The sequence below is a fragment of the Elaeis guineensis genome, chromosome 8 (assembly GCF_000442705.2).
Source record: "Elaeis guineensis isolate ETL-2024a chromosome 8, EG11, whole genome shotgun sequence".
Taxonomy (NCBI): Eukaryota; Viridiplantae; Streptophyta; class Magnoliopsida; order Arecales; family Arecaceae; genus Elaeis; species Elaeis guineensis.
In genome coordinates this window covers 2924360-2942853 of record NC_026000.2, presented here as the reverse complement: position 1 = coordinate 2942853, position 18494 = coordinate 2924360, and the positions used below count along the sequence as shown (strand labels likewise).

The 18494-nt window shown below is 38.0% G+C and overlaps 1 protein-coding gene and 1 long non-coding RNA gene across 2 annotated transcripts; one reads left to right on the top strand and one right to left on the bottom strand.

Moving 5' to 3' along the window:
- Positions 1–5268: 5268 nt before the first annotated feature.
- On the top strand, positions 5269–9930 carry LOC105050772 (probable alpha,alpha-trehalose-phosphate synthase [UDP-forming] 9). The gene is given in 6 exon segments (XM_073242548.1): positions 5269–6316; positions 6319–7188; positions 7191–7496; positions 7499–7592; positions 8376–8649; positions 9057–9930. Coding segments are annotated over 6 exon segments (2565 nt in total). The 5' UTR covers positions 5269–5616; the 3' UTR covers positions 9378–9930.
- A 1981-nt stretch (positions 9931–11911) lies between these two features.
- Positions 11912–17689, bottom strand: LOC105050773 (protein transport protein Sec61 subunit gamma). The gene is made up of 3 exons (XR_833089.4): positions 17503–17689; positions 17241–17356; positions 11912–12243 (listed from the first exon to the last, which is right to left on the bottom strand). It is a non-coding gene; the product is annotated as a protein transport protein Sec61 subunit gamma (long non-coding RNA).
- Between the last annotated feature and the right edge of the window lie 805 nt (positions 17690–18494).

Genomic DNA, 18494 nt, shown 5'->3' with positions numbered 1-18494 from the left:
CCAAATTTTTAAGTTAGGTCCCTTAGCCTTCTTGCAGGTCTTGTAATTGTGCCTAGCCTGAAAATAGTTAGAGCACCTCATAGAGTAGAATCTAACTCTCACTCCAGCCTATTTTTTTGGCTCTTCAGACCTCTCTTCCTACTTTTTTTAGGTCTACCAGGCTACTTCTTAACTGTAGGAGGATCATGAAATTCGAAATTTGTTTTGACCCATTATTCCTCACTAGGAATAGGATATATCATCGCCTCATAAGCCTCTAGATATGCCTCCTTCCTGTAATAATGGCTAATATATATTTTAGGATTCTATTTTGAGGCATAAATGGCAACAACTGAATGTTTATATGGAACTCTGTGAGTTTTCATTTCTTACACCCATAAGACATTTTTTAGATCAATACAAAAGATCCTATTGGAACAACAAATTGATAAACCATATTTCCAGCATATGTAGGCAAACAAATATTTGATGCTGCTTTTTCCACTTTAAGCATCTTTTGTTCACTTGGCATTATTTTTATTGAAAGTTCCTACATCCATCTCGCTTTACCTGAAATCTTTGCATAAGTGTTGTTTTTATCCACTCCATCATCGTCAAAAAGGCTTATCCCTCTTCTCCAATATATAGTAATTGAATGACTCACAAAGATTATTGACAACTAGATCTACCTTGGACCTCGGGTTGAAGGTGTGTCCTACCCATGTCTCATTCTTAATACCAATGACGTAGTCATAGGCAGATTTTGATTTCAATTTCAAATTCTCCATGCACTTGTTAAACTCAAACTCCTTATATACACATGTTGCCATTCAAAGATCATCTTTCAGGGTTTTGCCTCTGTGCCCTCTATCCTTGAAATTTGCATACATGCTGCATGCAGATCCTTTGCTTTGCATCTGAAACTACACTGCCAAAAGCTTCAATCAAATCCTACAACGAAATAGTAATAAAATTCGGTTAAGCAAATACCAATGATCTTAATATAAAATCTTATATTTCAAGCATCCAAAGTGATCCTAACTTACCTTCTGCCTATCTGACATGAACACCTATCCATGTAGGATGGCAAATAACCCGACCGATGGTATACACCCTACCCGAACCGGTCAAACCCGAAAATAGGTTTGACTGGGTTGGGTTCGGGTTGGGTAAAACCGAAACTATAGTACGGTATGGTAGGTATGGTATGCTATTTCTACCGAACCGACCGAACCTATGATATGGTAATATCCGAACCATATCCAATATATAATATATACATATATATATATGTACATATACATATCCGAATATATATATACATATACATATATACATATCCGAATATATATATACATATGCATATACATATATACATATCCGAATATATATATATATATATATATATATATATATATATATATATATATATACATATACATATATATATATATATACACATATATACACACACACACATATACACACACACATATATATGATCTCTCTCTCTTTCTCTCTCTCTCTCTATATATATATATAATTATATATATGTATGTATGTATATGTATGCATGCATATATGTATGCATGTATGTATGTGTGTGTGTGTTAGAAGTGTGTATGTGCGTATGTATGGATGTATGTATATATAATTGGTAATTCTATTTTTGATTGATAGTATGCATAAAATTATTTTACTTTTTTTTTTGGTATAGAATGGATGGGTATGGGTTGGGTATGGGGCGGGTATGGATTGGGTATGGGGAAATGGGTTACCCACGGGTATCCCGAACCGTTGGGTATGGGATGGTATCTTTTCTTACCGATGAGTATCGGTAGGGTTGGTATAGGTATTAAGTTCGGGTTGGGATGGGTAGTATACTACCGACCAACCTACCATTGCATCCTATATCCATGGTGCTCCATTGGGTCGATAAACTCCAATAAACAACTAAGAAAGAATTCCCACGAGTTTCTTATCTTGCCTTCTACGACTGCATATGCTAAAGGAAAAAATTATTATTGACATTTTTGCTCCTCAGTAAGAATCTGTCCATCAAATTTATTTTTAATGAAACAGCCATCTAACGCAATAACAGATCTACAACCTGATAGGAATCCAAGTTTCTGGGCTTCTAGGCATATGAACATCTTTTGAAATCTAGAATGCAAAGATTTTTTAGGTCTCTCAACAATCATTTTTATCCAACTATTTAGATTATGCTTTTTCAAAGTCTCTACATAATCCCAAGCTCTAGTGTACTGCTCTATTTATTTCTATGTACATCCTTAACAGCTTGCTTCTTTGCTCTATATAACATGTGCTCACACAGATCCACTTGATACTCCCTCGTTACTTGGTCCTTGAAAATTTTGACTTTTCCTTCAGAATCGACCTAAAGTTATCAACATATTTCTTGCTTAACCACTTTGTTATCACTTGTCAGTTCACGAAACTTCTTCCACAATTATGAACTGGATTAAAGGTTTTAATTTGGAAAGACATCTCTTCACATACACTAGAAGCATGAAGCCTCCAACCACTTTTGTTCTTATACTCAATAGTGACTCATCTTTTCATTCTTGATGAAAACAATATCCCTATCATTTTTATAGTAAAGTTTTTCAAGACTTCTCTGAATTGATATACATCTCCGAACAATAACTTATCGATAACTTAAGATCATCCATGGTTGTTGGATCAAATTCAGGATCCTTATGGCCCCTAATAGTATCGTCATCTGAGTGTAGTGGACTATACAACTCTTCAAATGGGGCTTCTTCAATAATTTCATCTCCATCTTCAAGTGTTTGTTTATCCTTTTTATCCTTTACTTGATTGGCCGGACCATTTTTAGGACCAAATGAGGAATCTTTACCTATTGCATCAAATAAGTCCTCATTATCACTTGATTCTTCAGTGACATATATCCTGTATTCATCAAATTGTTCACCTACTTCACTATCTTCTTCAAAGTTATTATCAGTATCTGCAAGTTTTTAACCTCCATATCACTCAAAATCTCATCTTCTTTCCCACTATTTTTCTTTTCATCAACGCTATCTTCTTGCTCATTCTTGCTTGAATCTTGTTCATTGTCAACATCATCATCACTTAAACATTTAGTCCTTTTTAGATTTGGATCTGATATTTCTGCATTACAAACAAAAAAAAAATAATTTATAAGAAGTAATTTATACAAACCAGTTATTATAGTGCCATTCATGCATTCCAATAACCTATTGTTTAATAACCTACTCATGTTATATATGAGGATTTTATTATTCTTTAGTGCTTCCTGGGGTGAAGAAAGATTCCTAAAATCACTGCGGACTGATTGCAATCACGTCTAACTACAGCAATAAAAAATGAGATAAATAATAGGCAATGCACTAACTCTTTAGTGCTTCCTGGGGTGAACGAAGATCTCTTGAGTCCACAGTGAGCATGTCCCCCACTAACATGGACATGTATAATATTCATGTTAAAAAATTAAGTTAAATTTCATTTAAAGACATGCAAAAGAGTCACAATATGTTGGAAAATGGAAGCACGCAGACATAAAAAACTACAAAACCAAAATTACAAATCCTAACTTTGAGAAAAATAGCAAAATAAATGAAAACAACTCACTAATAGAGGAGTCTCTCTTATTGATCGTCCGAAATAACTCACGATGAAAATCTTAAAGAAACGCACCTACTATTTCAGAGGAATAAGAGAGAAAGTAATCTTTGAAAGTGACTGAGCATGTTTGGAGAAAAAATGAGAGATGGTTTGACCGAAGGGGAAGAAAAAGGTATATGTCATTTGCGGGGAGTCTGTCTAACTAAATGGTCCACGCCAGCATATACTGACCGTCAAATTGACAAATAGGATCCAAATGGTTAATTTCTTGCCACGCAAGACTGGCGGCGAACAGGAACCCAATTTCACTCGTCGGAAGATCAAATTGCAAAATTCTATAAAATATAGGTTGACATTGCTGAAATTGAAAATGTAGGAGGGTATCTGCAAGTATTCATAAAATATGGGGTGTTATTTACTTTTTACCTAAAAATATATAAGGCAATTTCCCCAATTTAAGTATCCAATTATACAAGAAAAAAACTTAATTAAAAACAATGAAAACTATCAACCAGTGCATTTCGATGACATCTACCATGATTTGCTCTTGTGACTAGAGCTATTCATAATTGGTTTCAGATCGAAAATCAGTCCGAATCAACTGAAATCGAATCGAATATAGTTCGATTCGATTTTTGATTTTTATTTTTAAGAATTTTGATTTTCGATTGGATTCGATTAAAAATCAAAAATCAAATCGAAAACCGAAGTCATAATTAAAATTTATATTGTTTACTATGTTGAGAACTTGTTGGTGATATTTAGATTGATCTATTATTATAATTTGGTGTGTTGCTTGATTGCTTGTTTGTATTATAGATGATATAGTTTTTGATATATTATATTTTATTTATTATCGATTTATTATTTATTAATTATCAATATATCATTATTTATTGATTATTAATTTTTAATATAAAAAATTATCAATCAATAAATTCAATTGATCCTGAATTTATTTAAATATAATGTAACAAATTAATAATAAATATATAATAATTATTTGAATATATTATATAAAAATAAATAATTAAAAATAAAAAAATTATAAAAAAATTGAATGATGGAACCGAAGCTGATCTAAATTTTTTATTCGATTTGATTCATTACTCTGCTATTCTATATCAAAATTTTTGATTTTTATTTTTATATTATTTAATTTTTAAATCACATCGATTTGAATCAGAACAAGTCGATTAAATCGAATGAGCAGTCATTTCCGGTCACTCCGAAAGGTGGTGACTGTACTCGGCTTAAATCCGGCGAACCATTTCGCCCGGACCCGTCCCTCCCTCGTTGCAACGCACCGTATTCGTAGGTTTCTACGTGGCCGCCTGTTCTGGTGTTCTCTAACCCGGTGACGTGCCTCGATCTAAACTACGCCCCAATCGTGACGCCACAAAGTGGCGGACGGGATTTAGGTAAGGGATCAGAGCAACGGCAGATCCAGTCCCGCACAAATCTGTTTGCGGGAGTCGAAAAGATAAGACTCAAGAGGCCAAATAAGAGAACCACACGTGATTTGAACGAAACATCCCATCACCGAGTCCACGCGGACCAACTTCAAACCCGCCAACCACAAATCTTCTAAATACCTAAAATACCCTGTCCCTCGATAGTAATTTCGTCATTTCGGATAATATAAATCCGTTAGTCTCTAGCCTTCCAAGTTATCCCCTTCCCCCCTTCTTCTTTTCCTCGCTTTCTCCCCCTCTCCGTCGACGAGCTCGATTACGTCCACAAGAGCAAAAAGGCGGAGGAAAACCGAGGCTTCTCCTCCTGGTGTCCTCACCCTCCGTTTCTACAATCCCTAGAGAGAAGCAGGCAAAAGGAGACCAAGTTAAAGAAGACCCACCAAATGAACCCCGCGTTCTCCTTCCTTCTCGTCTGCAACACCCACCGATAGCCAAACCCTAACCCTGACCCCTAAACCTAATTCCCAAACCGAAGAAGAAGAAGAAGGAGGTGAAGAAGAAGAGGAAAGGACGACGTTTAGGAGACGAGGAGATGCCTTCTCGGTCCTCCACGAACCTTCTGGACCTGGCGGCCGCCGACTTGGACTTCCCGTCGTCGCCCCGCCCACCTTCCCGCCTCCCCCGTGTCATGGGGCACCCGGGCATCCTCTCCACCTCCGGCGCCGCCGACTCCCCGCCGGCCTCGCCGTCGTCGCCGCCCCAGCGCCGGATCATTGTTTCGCACCACCTCCCCCTCCGCGCAACCCCCGATACCGCCGCTCCCTCTGGCTGGTCCTTCTCCTACGATCCCGACGCCCTTGTCCTCCATCTCCGTTCCGGCCTCCCCGCCGACGTTGAGGTCCTCCACGTCGGCACCCTCCGCGGCCTCCCTGACGGCCTTGACCCCGCCCACCATGACGCCGTCACCGCCCAACTCCGCCGCGAGTTCCGCTGCGTCCCTGTCCTCCTCCCCCCCGATCTCCACGCCCGCTTCTACCACGGCTTCTGCAAGCACTACCTCTGGCCGCTCCTCCACTACCTCCTCCCACTTATTCCTTCCTCCCTTGGCGGCCTCCGCTTCGATCTTTCCCTGTGGCGCTCCTATCTCTCCGCTAACAAGCTCTTCGCCGATCGTCTCACCGAGCTTCTCAACCCCGACGACGACTTCGTTTGGATCCACGACTACCACCTCCTCGCCCTTCCCACCTTCCTCCGCAGGCGCTCACCGAGGGTAAAGCTCGGATTCTTCCTCCATTCCCCTTCCCTTGCTCCGAGATCTTTCGCACCATCCCCGTCCGCGACGACCTCCTCCGCGCCCTCCTCAACGCCGACATCGTCGGCTTCCACACCTTCGACTACGCCCGCCACTTCCTCTCCTCCTGCTCCCGATTGCTCGGCCTCGACTACCAGCCGAAACGAGGCTACATCGGCATCGGGTACTACGGCCGCACCGTCACCATCAAGATCCTCCCCTTCGGGATCGACATGGACCAGCTCCGTTCCGTCATGGCCTCGCCGGAGACGGCCGAACAGGTCCGGGTGCTCACAGAGAGGTACAAAGGCAGGACCTTGCTGCTTGGCGTGGACGACGTCGACCTGTTCAAAGGGATCGGATTGAAGTTTCTGGCGATGGAGCAGCTGTTGGAGGAGCACCCGGAGCTGCATGGCCGGGTGGTGCTGGTCCAGATCGCCAACCCGGCAAGGAGTCAGGGGAGGGACGTGCAGGAGGTGCAGGACGAGATCCACTCAATCACGAGTAGGATCAACCACCGGTTTGGCCGGCCCGGCTACGAGCCCATCGTCGTCATCGACCGTCCGGTGCCCACCCACGAGAAGGTTGCCTTCTATGCCGTCTCAGAGTGCTGCGTAGTGAATCCGGTAAGGGATGGGATGAACCTGGTCCCATACGAGTACACCGTATGCCGGCAAGGGAGCCTGGCCTTGGAAGGATCTCCAAAGAAGAGCATGCTCGTGGTATCGGAGTTCATCGGGTGCTCCCCCTCCCTCAGTGGGGCAATTCGGGTCAACCCCTGGAATGTGGACGCCGTGGCGGAGGCCATGAATTTGGCTATCACGATGCCTGAGGTCGAGAAGCAGCTGCGGCACGACAAGCACTATAAGTATGTTGCTCTCATGATGTTGCCTACTGGGCGAGGTCATTCGATCAGGATTTGCAGCGGGCATGCAGGAACCATTTCGTCAGGAGGTGTTGGGGGATTGGATTTGGTATGAGCTTCCGAGTCGTTGCGCTCGGTCTTAATTTCAGGAAGCTTTCAGTCGAGCACATAGTCTCGGCATACAGGAGGACGAATAGCAGGCTAATATTACTGGATTATGATGGGACGATGATGCCGAAGACTTCAATCAACAAAACACCAAGCAGTGAAGTTACTTCGATCTTGAACAATTTGTGCTCAGACCCAAAGAATGTAGTTTTGTTGTCAGTGGTAGAGGAAAGGACGAGTTGAGCAAGTGGTTCGCGCCATGTGGGAAGTTAGGAATCTCTGCTGAGCATGGATATTTCACAAGGTAAATAACTTTTGTTTAATTTCTTTGTTTATTACATTTGCTTTAAAATACAATGTTCTCTAATCTTGCTTACCTTGGAAGAGTTATAGTCAAAAGAAACAATTATCTTGAACGTGTGGAAGTATAAAATGTTCCAAGACAAAATTATTCAGACTTATGACTTACACAGTATCTTCCTTATCTGTATATAAAGTTGGTTAGTACATCGTTATGTGTAATTATATGAAGTTATGTGGCGGTATTTGGCTTTTATTTTGGTTTTTGTGTGAAGCATATAGAAAAGATGAGGATATCTGAATTAGGATCTTGCATGCGAAGATCATTAATAATAAGATGAGAGAGGGGATGTGAATTCTACAGCAAAGAGATAGAAGAAGAATTAGGCACACTAATTCATGATGATGACAAATCTGATCTTTCTGATAATTGATTGATACAAAGATTGATATGGCATTTTATAGAAGTTTTCATGGTCAAACTGGTATCAGTTGGATCATATGATGTAATTGTAGATTGGCATTTTAGATGTTTGGATATAAAAAAGAAATCCAGCAAATCCAAGCTCATTATTGAGGAGTGTGCGAATGAAGTTTATCATACTTTGTAGTTGTTTCTAATTAATAATGTAATAATAATTTGTAACTTATTACATTTGTTGCAGTTCATGTTGTATATATGATTAAGTAATGGCATTTCTGTTTCATATAATTTCAACAGAAGGGAGGATAATGGATTTTGTGTGGCTCATGATGGGTTATCTTGAATTGTTTTCTGTTGCTGTAGGTGGAGTCAGGATTCTCCTTGGGAGTCATGCATGTTTACAGCCAACTTTGACTGGAAAAAGATTGCAGAACCTGTAATGGGGCTCTACATGGAGGCAACCGATGGCTCTTACATTGAACATAAAGAAAGTGCACTAGTCTGGCATCATCAAGATGCTGATCCTGAATTTGGGTCATGCCAGGCCAAAGAACTCCTTGATCATCTAGAGAACGTGCTTGCCAACGAACCTGTGGTTGTGAAAAGGGGCCAACATATTGTAGAGATAAACCCTCAGGTAAGAAGAACTATTGTAGCTTTTATAAATTCCCCGCCTTTTCTGAATTGTCTAGGCAAAAGAATGTCCATTATCTATCAATTATGAAATGAACATAGCTTTCAAACTAAAGGTGCGTAGATTAGTATTGACTTCTAGACAATCTTGGCCCACCTCATACTTTGTGAACCCTATCTCCTGACTATGTATAAGAGGGTTAACATCCCCACACGCTTCTGATTTGGATTTCATAAAGAAGTCTCCACACCTGCATGGGCCATGCTTTCAAATTGGCCGACCTGCAAATATTGGCACTCATGCGGTGTTTTTCATTTTAAAAGAAAATTATCTTGCCTCTCTGTTTCATTGATAACTGTTAAATTGGATTATAATGACTTATTGGCTTGTATGTGTGGGATCATATGCAGGGTATAAGCAAAGGAGTGGTGGTGGAAAATCTTCTTGCGACCATGCTAAGCAGAGGAAAACAGCCAGATTTTGTATTATGCATCGGAGATGATCGGTCTGATGAAGACATGTTTGAGAGCATCATGAGTTCCATGAATAATCCATCACTGCCAGCAATATCTGAAGTCTTTGCATGCACTGTAGGTGAGAAACCGAGCAAAGCTAAGTACTATCTTGATGATACAGTTGACGTCATAAAAATGCTTCAGGGTCTAGCCAATGCATCATTGCAACCACCCACACCATCCCAGTATCAAGTCTCATTTGAAGGCTCTCTCTGAATAAACACAAGGTTTTCTTCTTGGTCTATCAGATCTGATCTGATCCATCAAAACATGTTGGTTAAACGCTATGCCCCATTGGTCTCCAGGTTGGTTATCAGTTGCATGATGTTTGTTGGAGCTCAAGCACGCTTATGATTCATGGAGTCAGAAACTGTTGAAGCCGTTTTATCTGATTTTGTGGATTTGGTAGCCAAGAGGAGGAGATTTGTCGCCTGAAGGAACGTATAGGCTGATTTGTTTCAGACTATCTTGCAATGCTATCATATTGGCATTCCATATCCAGTCCATCCTGTTCATTGTAGATAACACAGAAAAAAGGTTTTCTTTCTTCAACTTTTCTTTGTAGATGCAGCACCCAGATGTATATGATTTCACTCATTTGATGTTTCTTTCTTCTGATGTATGTATCTTGTTAGGCACCATTCTACATTCATTGCATGTTAATATCTGAACATTGTTTCCTTAATGATAAGTCTCCTCTGCTAACTGCTTGTGAGGCGGTCATTAATAAGGTTTGAAGGAAATTGATCTTTTTGTGGTTATCAATCAACTTCTAGGCACTTCCTATATCTGCGAAACACTTCTTGATGTTAATTAATGTTTATCCAACTGAAACCATTTGGTGGCGACCTCTCCTTCAGTGATACGTAGAAGCAATGTTCTGAAAGAACAACGATATGACAACGAAGTACGCAGTGCGAAGCATGACTGGTTCAAATTGAAAGTTGAACTGATGGCAAGCTGGAAGTGTTTCTCTTCGACAAAAAAAAAAAAAAAGCATAAAGAAAAGATACAGGTGCTGCCCGGTCCACTGGATTGGTATTTAGAGTTGTTAAATTCTCCACATTGGCGTCCGATCAGATACTGCCTTTTCTGGGTTTTGAATGGGTTGACATCAGCACTAGTAAATCTTTCTTTATTAACTTATCGGACGATTGGATAAACGTGAGGAACTAGAACTCTTTGATCTTTTTCTGTTCCTCTTCCTCCTCTTTTGGACCTTTCTTCGGCCTTGGACTGTTCTTTAGGTAAGAAGAGAGAGCCCCTTTTGGACCTTTCTTCGGTAATAGACTGCGTGTTGAGATGGGGAAGAGAACCGTGCGATCCAAGCTGCTGGTCGCCAGTAAAGTACTCCAAAAGGACCATAAGCGAATGACATATATCTGATTGGAAGAACATTCCACTATAGTTGCAAAATAGTGGGCTGGTTGTTTTCATTCTAAAGTGATCTCGACGTTCATGACCGGTACACCGATGAAATAGGATGGGTCCTAGCATCACGTAGAATCTTCAGGGAATCTTTGAAGGAAATTTCGGGGTGAAAGGTGAGACGTTCAAAGGAAATTTGAAGTAGGCCAACAAGTTTGCTTGCTTTGATAATATTGACAGATATCATTAGTATCACCACGGCAGCATACGGTCATAGATCCATGACATTCACAATTGAATGGAAATAGCATATCTCCCAAACTACAATCGTTTTTTCAAGCAACAATAGATTGAAATACGTAAAATGCAACATGGTAATGAGATATTGGCTAGAAGAAAGATTTTACTAACATGAAATGCATACACAGATTCAAACATGGAAGGCATCTATCCAAGATTTTTTTTTTCCTCCCTCCATCCTCTCTCTTCATCGGAGCATTCAAAGAATTTTATTAGCATGTGGTAGGGCTCCAAACCTGGATTATAAGCTAATAGAAACTCCCATTCTTGCTACCCAATAGAATTAACCTATTAATAAAATTATTGCTAGAGTATGAAGCCAAGAATTTTTTTTATTATGAATGTTACAAAATATAATTTCTATTAATTTTTGTTTTTGTAAGCTTGGATTACCATATTTTAAACTAAATTTCAACCAGATATCCACAACCCTATAAAATATATTATGATACATTATTAATATATATATTAACCTATTAATTATTAATGTATTCTATAAAATACATATGTATTCATTCTATAAATTATTAATCTTATAAAAATATATCACTTGATATTTAATATTTTTATTTGTACTTTCAGTATATTATTATATTAATAATGATATTTTTTGCATAGGAAAATAACGTAAATTAAAATAACATATTAAATAATTTTATAATATAAATATACAATACAATAATATGTTTTTATGATAATTTAAAAATATAGTTAAATAATAATACGATATTGATATGATTAATAATATATTACGATATAATATATCATAAATACTGTAGATATAACATGAATATTCTATAATATATAATATTGATACAAGATATAATGTAATATGACTGTTTTCCGGCCTGAGGTTGCAGCTGAGCCAACTTGGGCCTGTCCTCACGAGATTAACATAAGCTACCTCTTCGACTCGCAAGGTGTCTTAAATCCGAGTTGATTTCGTACCGGCTCGAAGTTCCTTGCTAAGATGCAAAGACGAAACAGGGCTGGCCATCTGGAATATTATTATCCAAATCATAAGAAAACTGTGGATTATGATAGAAAAACATCACTTCGTTAGGGAAAAATCCCAATCCGTATGAATCCCAATCAGCAACACCTAGATGCCTGCTACTTCACCAAGGATAAATTATTAAGATTTAAACAATGATTGATGCCTGATCAAATTCAAGTAAATGGAGTTAACCACAAAAATGATGTATTCGGTAAACTCACATTAAAAAAAAAAAAAAAAAAAAAAAATCCCTAAGAAAGCGACTACAAAGCCAACCAGCTTGCCTTAAATGTCTAATGTGGCAAAAAGATTCTTAGTATTAATGAAATCGTCCTTCGTAGAGTCAAAAGAAACTGGAGCTTATGTACTGGCACATGTATCATTTCTCTACGATCTCTTCTTAGAACGGCTCTTATTCTGCAAGCAACACATGGTAGAGTCAGAAGGATGAACATGATAATGTATATTGTGAACTTGAGACACGTCCAGACATGAATAAGATGCAACGCAATGCAATGTGGACGGATGACCACATAATAATTTACATTACCGTACTAGAACGACCGAATCATGAATTATAAGCCGCGACCAGAATATCGCTGTCAACGACATGTTCAAAAAAGAAATGCATTGAGAAAACCCTGGAGCATACAAAAATGAGAAAAATGAATGAGAACGCATATGGGTGAAGATGATTATGTCTCAGATGCAGCTATATCAAGCAGCTAGCGAGACACAGGTTACAACTGAATTGTTAAGGACCGGCGACAATCCTAAAACTCAGACCTGCATTTTCCACCATGGAAGAGAAAACATGCACTCCTGAAGGTCCGATGAGAGTCTTATCACGGGCAGGCCTCGGACATAAAAACCATATTGTTGGTCGGGAGCAGGCCTCGGGCATATGCTGGGGCTGAGTCTATTTAACATTTAACATTTTCTGTTACCAAGCCCGGCTCATGATCAGCTTTAAATGAGACCCCTATAAAACTGCTGAAGCTAAAGCCACCCATACGAGAATCTTCCCCACCATGCTAATAATGCCCGACGAACTAATTTTCGAATTCAATCAAAAGATCCCCAATTCTTTAAACCATGCTCCGTCATTTCAATATAGGAACAGAAATCTCAGAGCAGAATACACGTTGCTCCTCTACCATAAAAAGGTTAAGTATCATTGCCTCTACCAAACATGTAGAAAACAACATACTGAGAACAACCTACCACCCATTTTCGCACATTACCAAACATGAGATCAAGTTCAAGAACTCCTTTCCAATACTACTTGTTGTGTCTTATTTCATGGCACAAAGCATCCTTAAAATGTACAGGAACATTAATGGAAGTCATCAACCCACATGATTAAAGGAGAAAAGATGGTCTAGTCATTCCACAGTGAAGAAAGAAAGCAGTGATAGCATAACCAATCCAGTACATAATGCAGATAATGGATTAAAGTCGTTCTGCAGGCAACACTTTTGGGGTGCATTTGGTTAGCTATTAAAAAAATATTTTTTTACTTTTTAATTTTTAAAAAATAAAAATAAAAAATAATATTTGGTAACATTATGAAAATAAAAAGCAAAATCAAAAATCAAAATAATTGCTTATATGCAAAGTAAAAATTTTTTGCTTTCTAAAACTTATTTTTCTGCTTTTTTTTATTTTTTCACATCTAAAACACCAAATTAAAAAGTAAAGAGCCCGAATCCTTCTCCTTTTTGAGCTCTTCACCTCTCCACCTCCTCTCCCTCCCTTCCAAACCTTCTCCCTCATCAAGCTCTTCATCTGTCATCTCCAAACGTTGCTTTTACTTTATAGCAACGTAGTTACCAAACATACTTTTTACTTTTACTCAATAGTAAAAATCAAAAAAAATAAAAAATATTTTTTAAAATCAAAAATAAAAAAGTGCAATCAAACGCACCCTTAGCAAGTAGCAAGTGGTGGTCATAGGTCAGGATCAACATTGGCTTGCCAACCAGCAAAAGAAATCCCTCAACATCTTTGGAATATGGCTCTCGGTCCATGACATCATGATCAACTACCTCCGATACATCGTGCAAAGCGCATGATTTTCAATAACTTTCACATCTGCAGTAGACTGAACAGAGATGATGCTTCAAGTTTAACCCCCAACATTTTAAACTTGGGAAGTGAACAAGATCTGGCAAATCCTGAACCCATGCACATCCTATGTAAATCAATGAATATAAACTTCATTGATTACATGAGACCAATCAATTGATCAACTTTTTCCTACAACAGTTAATTCTTTAATGCTATGTTCCAGATGAAATCTTTGGTGAGTTCCCTCCAAAGATTGTGCACGACTTTAAATGTTAAAGCAGCCGGTTCCCTCCTTCTTTGCCTTTTTTTTTTGGAGGAAAAGGTAATGTTAATTCAAAATCGCAAATTTTCTAGGAAACACAAATACGATACAGGACACAGATACGGTACGATACGGAGATACGACAAATTCTTAAAAATATAAGATACAATACGGTTGAGATACGGTATATTAAAAAATATATAATTAATATAATATTAATATAGAAGCATAAATACTTAAGATAAATTTAACATATAAACACAAATCATAACTCAAGAGCATCTATGTTTAAAAAATAAGCATTATTAATGTATAGTTATTACAAGCAAAAATCCTAAAAGATTAATATAAAAACACCAATGTTTCAGTACCCAGCCATATCCCAACCGTATCCGACACCGAAAAAATCAAAAAAGAGAGGAAAAACAGCCAAACACGCAGTGGGCACATATCGCACCGTGTCCCCAGCGTTTCCGTATCGGAAACATATCTGACATGGGTACGGCAGCCATTTTGCCGTATCCATGTTTCCTAGCAAATTTTCCATTTCCAAGATGAAGCATGGCCTCCTGGCATGTACACTCTTCAATCTTATAAGCATCACCCTAGAAAGCAAATGAAAGATGTTTCTTACTAACATGGCCTGCCTAACTTTCCACCAAATGCAACACCTTCCAGCCCAAAATTGTCATATTCATCAGAATTAAGAACCAAATTCCAGTTTTACTTAACCTTTCAAACAGGTGCAAAAAAAAAATAAAAAAAAATTCTATTTCAGACAATACCTTCATTCCGTCAGCATGCACAAAGAAAGTCATCTTTCAATCTCTCTGGGAATGCAAAATTAGCTAAAAGCATTTAGGGGAAAGACAGAGTAAAGACAGAGAGCACAAGACTGGATTTTCCTCTCAATGAGAAAAGGTAAGCACAACCATGCCAAAGATGAATGTTGAGTGCTGTGAGGGCATGTAAACAAATGCTGTGAAAAAGAGGGGATCACTACGGAATTTCACATAAAGCCACTGCACATACAAGACAATTATTAGCATCTAAATATTATGAACAAAAATTCAACTATTAACTTTTCAAGCTTCATTGCATGTAACATCATCCATAGGAGATGTTGTACTCGGTAATATCTGATGCCTCACATGGACAAGAGGCTTGAGGGCCTCACAGATTTAACTTAGTAGCTGGAATCCTCCACCAAAGATATTGCGTTTGCTTCAAAATCTCATTTCCATACAAGCTGCTTAACGATAAAAGCTTTTGCTAGGTATTTTAATTAAGTAATTTCAGTATGGTGGAAATGTTATCATCTATTCTGTACCATTATAGAAACTTTATATAATGAATTTCTTATAAAAAACACGTAATTGGATATTTTGTATTACAAAAAGTATGGTGGCAATGCTATCATCTATTCCGCACATTATAGGAAACTTTATATTATGAATTTCTTATAAAAAACACGTAATTGAATATTTTATATTATTTTGTAATACTTTGCATATTTTATATGAATATTTCTAAGCACTTCCACATCCTGAATATTTTGGAGCTCCATCTCATTCATTCTACATCCAATGTGCTCCAACACCAAGTCATGGCTCAAACAACTAGAAACTTCATGATAAGTCCATCTTCTAGTCAATACAGTGCACCAAAAGAATGACTATACCAACAAATCAATAAATCATTCAAGCACTAGCCAGAAAGTTTATCATGGCCAGAGACACTCTTGCGTATGTTCACACACAGCTGCAAATCTGCTGCATCGACCACTTGAAATATTCACTCGATGCAATATTAATTTTTCTTGACCAAAAGTAGCCTTGATCTCCATCTATAGTCGTAACTCTACCAGCTGACCAAATCATGCAGAATCCTTCCTCCAGAAGTAGTCCCCAAATAAATGCAGAAAATCAAGTGATTTAACTTCTATCTAAGAAAAAGTACAAAACTACCATGAAGTTCTGACTTCAAACTGTAAGACCTACCATACTTAAGAGATAAAGATATTTGGTGAACCTAAAGTTGCAGCAGCTAATTTCTTTTGGAAGTGGAAATCTGTGTATGTGCATACCATTTTAAGCAAATTGCATCAACAAGAGGATTGTTTATCCTAATTATTATCCGATCCCCTCAATTTTCACCATACCATGATCATTTGTTTTCACAAAGAATAATACTCTACAGAACCTGTGAGATCGTCTGCCAATTACTCGTCCAACATGAAACCAAGGGGATGGTGTCCTTTTCCTAGAGTAAAAGTACCACTATGGTATGTGAATGGGCAATCCAGCAAAATCCATGGCCTTTTCCTTTCACAAATAACAAAGTAAACCAAATAACATACTTCATCTGAACTCAGGATCCACCAAAGCTGATCTCCTAAAGGCAGGCAATTTCTTTATTTGATAAATTATGTGATCTATGTAAGAGCTCATTAATTTTCTACAATGTCCATAACTGATAGCTCCTTCTCCATAAGGAAAGTGATATAACATGGGTTCAATCTACTGTTTCAATGTAAATCAACCCTTCCGTGTAACTGGGTTCGTAGACGGTTGCCAAAACCAGGTATCGATTTAGTCTAAGGACTCCTCACATTTATCTTCATCACAAGTTGAGCAAGTAAAACACACGTAAAAATACCAACAAGCAGTAGTCATTATACAGTGAAGAGAGGATAGCACGAAATTTCATGTCAATGGTGTAGAAATCCTATAAGTTCTGAATGGCAAATATCCACCTCCTACAAAAGTGCTTCATTGAGATCTACAGAAACCAAACCAACAGCAATTATTTTTTTTCATATCTGATGAACGGAAGACAATACGAAGCAAAAACAGGGAAAATTTCGCTTTTTAATGAAAGATTACCAGGATATAATAGCTACGGGTACTGGCCATAGAAAACGAAAACAAACTATTGAAAAAAAAAAAAAAAAAAAAACGACTGTAATAACAGATATTGCACCAAAATCATTTTTTTTCTGAATTAATGACTGACAATACTTGGAAATTATTTACGGTATGACTAAATCTTAGCGGTTTCCCTCACGTGCAGATCGCATTACCTAGCCGGATCCGACTATGATGTTGTTGATCGGGATAAAGATCAACTTCACGAAGAACCCCACGAATCCCATCACCACGAATCCGATCGCCGTGCGTACCGCCACCTTCGTGAATTCTGCAGGCCCGATCCGTATGAAATCAGGCAAGATCCAAAGGAAATAATCAAAGAACCGACAGAAAACAACAAACTCTGAACGATACAACGCATCAAATCGTACAGATCGATAGAATCGGAATCGGGGACCCGAAATCGTGACTTACCCTTGCGATCGGGCTTGTGGCATCTCTTGACGAGACGGACGCTGTCCTTGGCGAACTCCCGCAAGGGATCGACGACGGAATCCAAGGCATCCATGGATCAAGGAAGACGAAGAAAGCGATCGCAATTTACAACCCTAGCATGCAAGAAAGAAAGAGCAGGAAGGCCGGAGAAAAATGAAGGGGTGAGATTGAAGGCACCATTCATTCCGTGTGGGCCCCGCAGCCGCTATACCTGTCCACGCGCTTGTATCTGATCCGGCGCGTGTGTCTCGAGTATACGACGGGGCACTTGCATTTGATCGGCACTTTGGTGGGCGTGTAAAACGAACCCCATGAACAGCTTGGCAACCAGACGGGCCTGGTTACCCGTCGTTGGTTACGTTGACCTCTCGACGGTGGAGGGATTAGTTTTGAGCCCGCATATTATTTATAAATTTTAAATAATTATTTTTTAAAATTAATTATTTTTTAAATTAATAAATTAATATAATAAAATAATATTTATTTATATTTTTTATTATATATATGAGTAATTTTTAATTATAAAAATATAATAATATCATATTTTAATCACAACATCTAAATCATATATATGGACTACAATTCAGTCATTTAATATTATAATATTTTTTAATTTAATTTAATAATATTTTATAATTTTTTTGATCTATATAGCATTTATAAATAATGAGTTGATGTTTATATCAACGGTTTAACTTGCTAACACATTTTTTTTAAGTTTCTACTTTCATATATATATATTAGATGCATAAAGGTTGATCATGCATTCGCTACCATGCCACATAAAAAAATTTATTTATCATTATTTATTATTATTTATTTATTTATTTATTATAGTATATTGAGATTTTCACATGTGATTTGCATTCTAGCGTGATCGAAGCTAATTTAGTCTATCTCTCCATTGGTCCAAGTTTTTACAACATACAACTAAAATTTGTTGCTCGAGATTATTTAGAAATTCTAGTGTT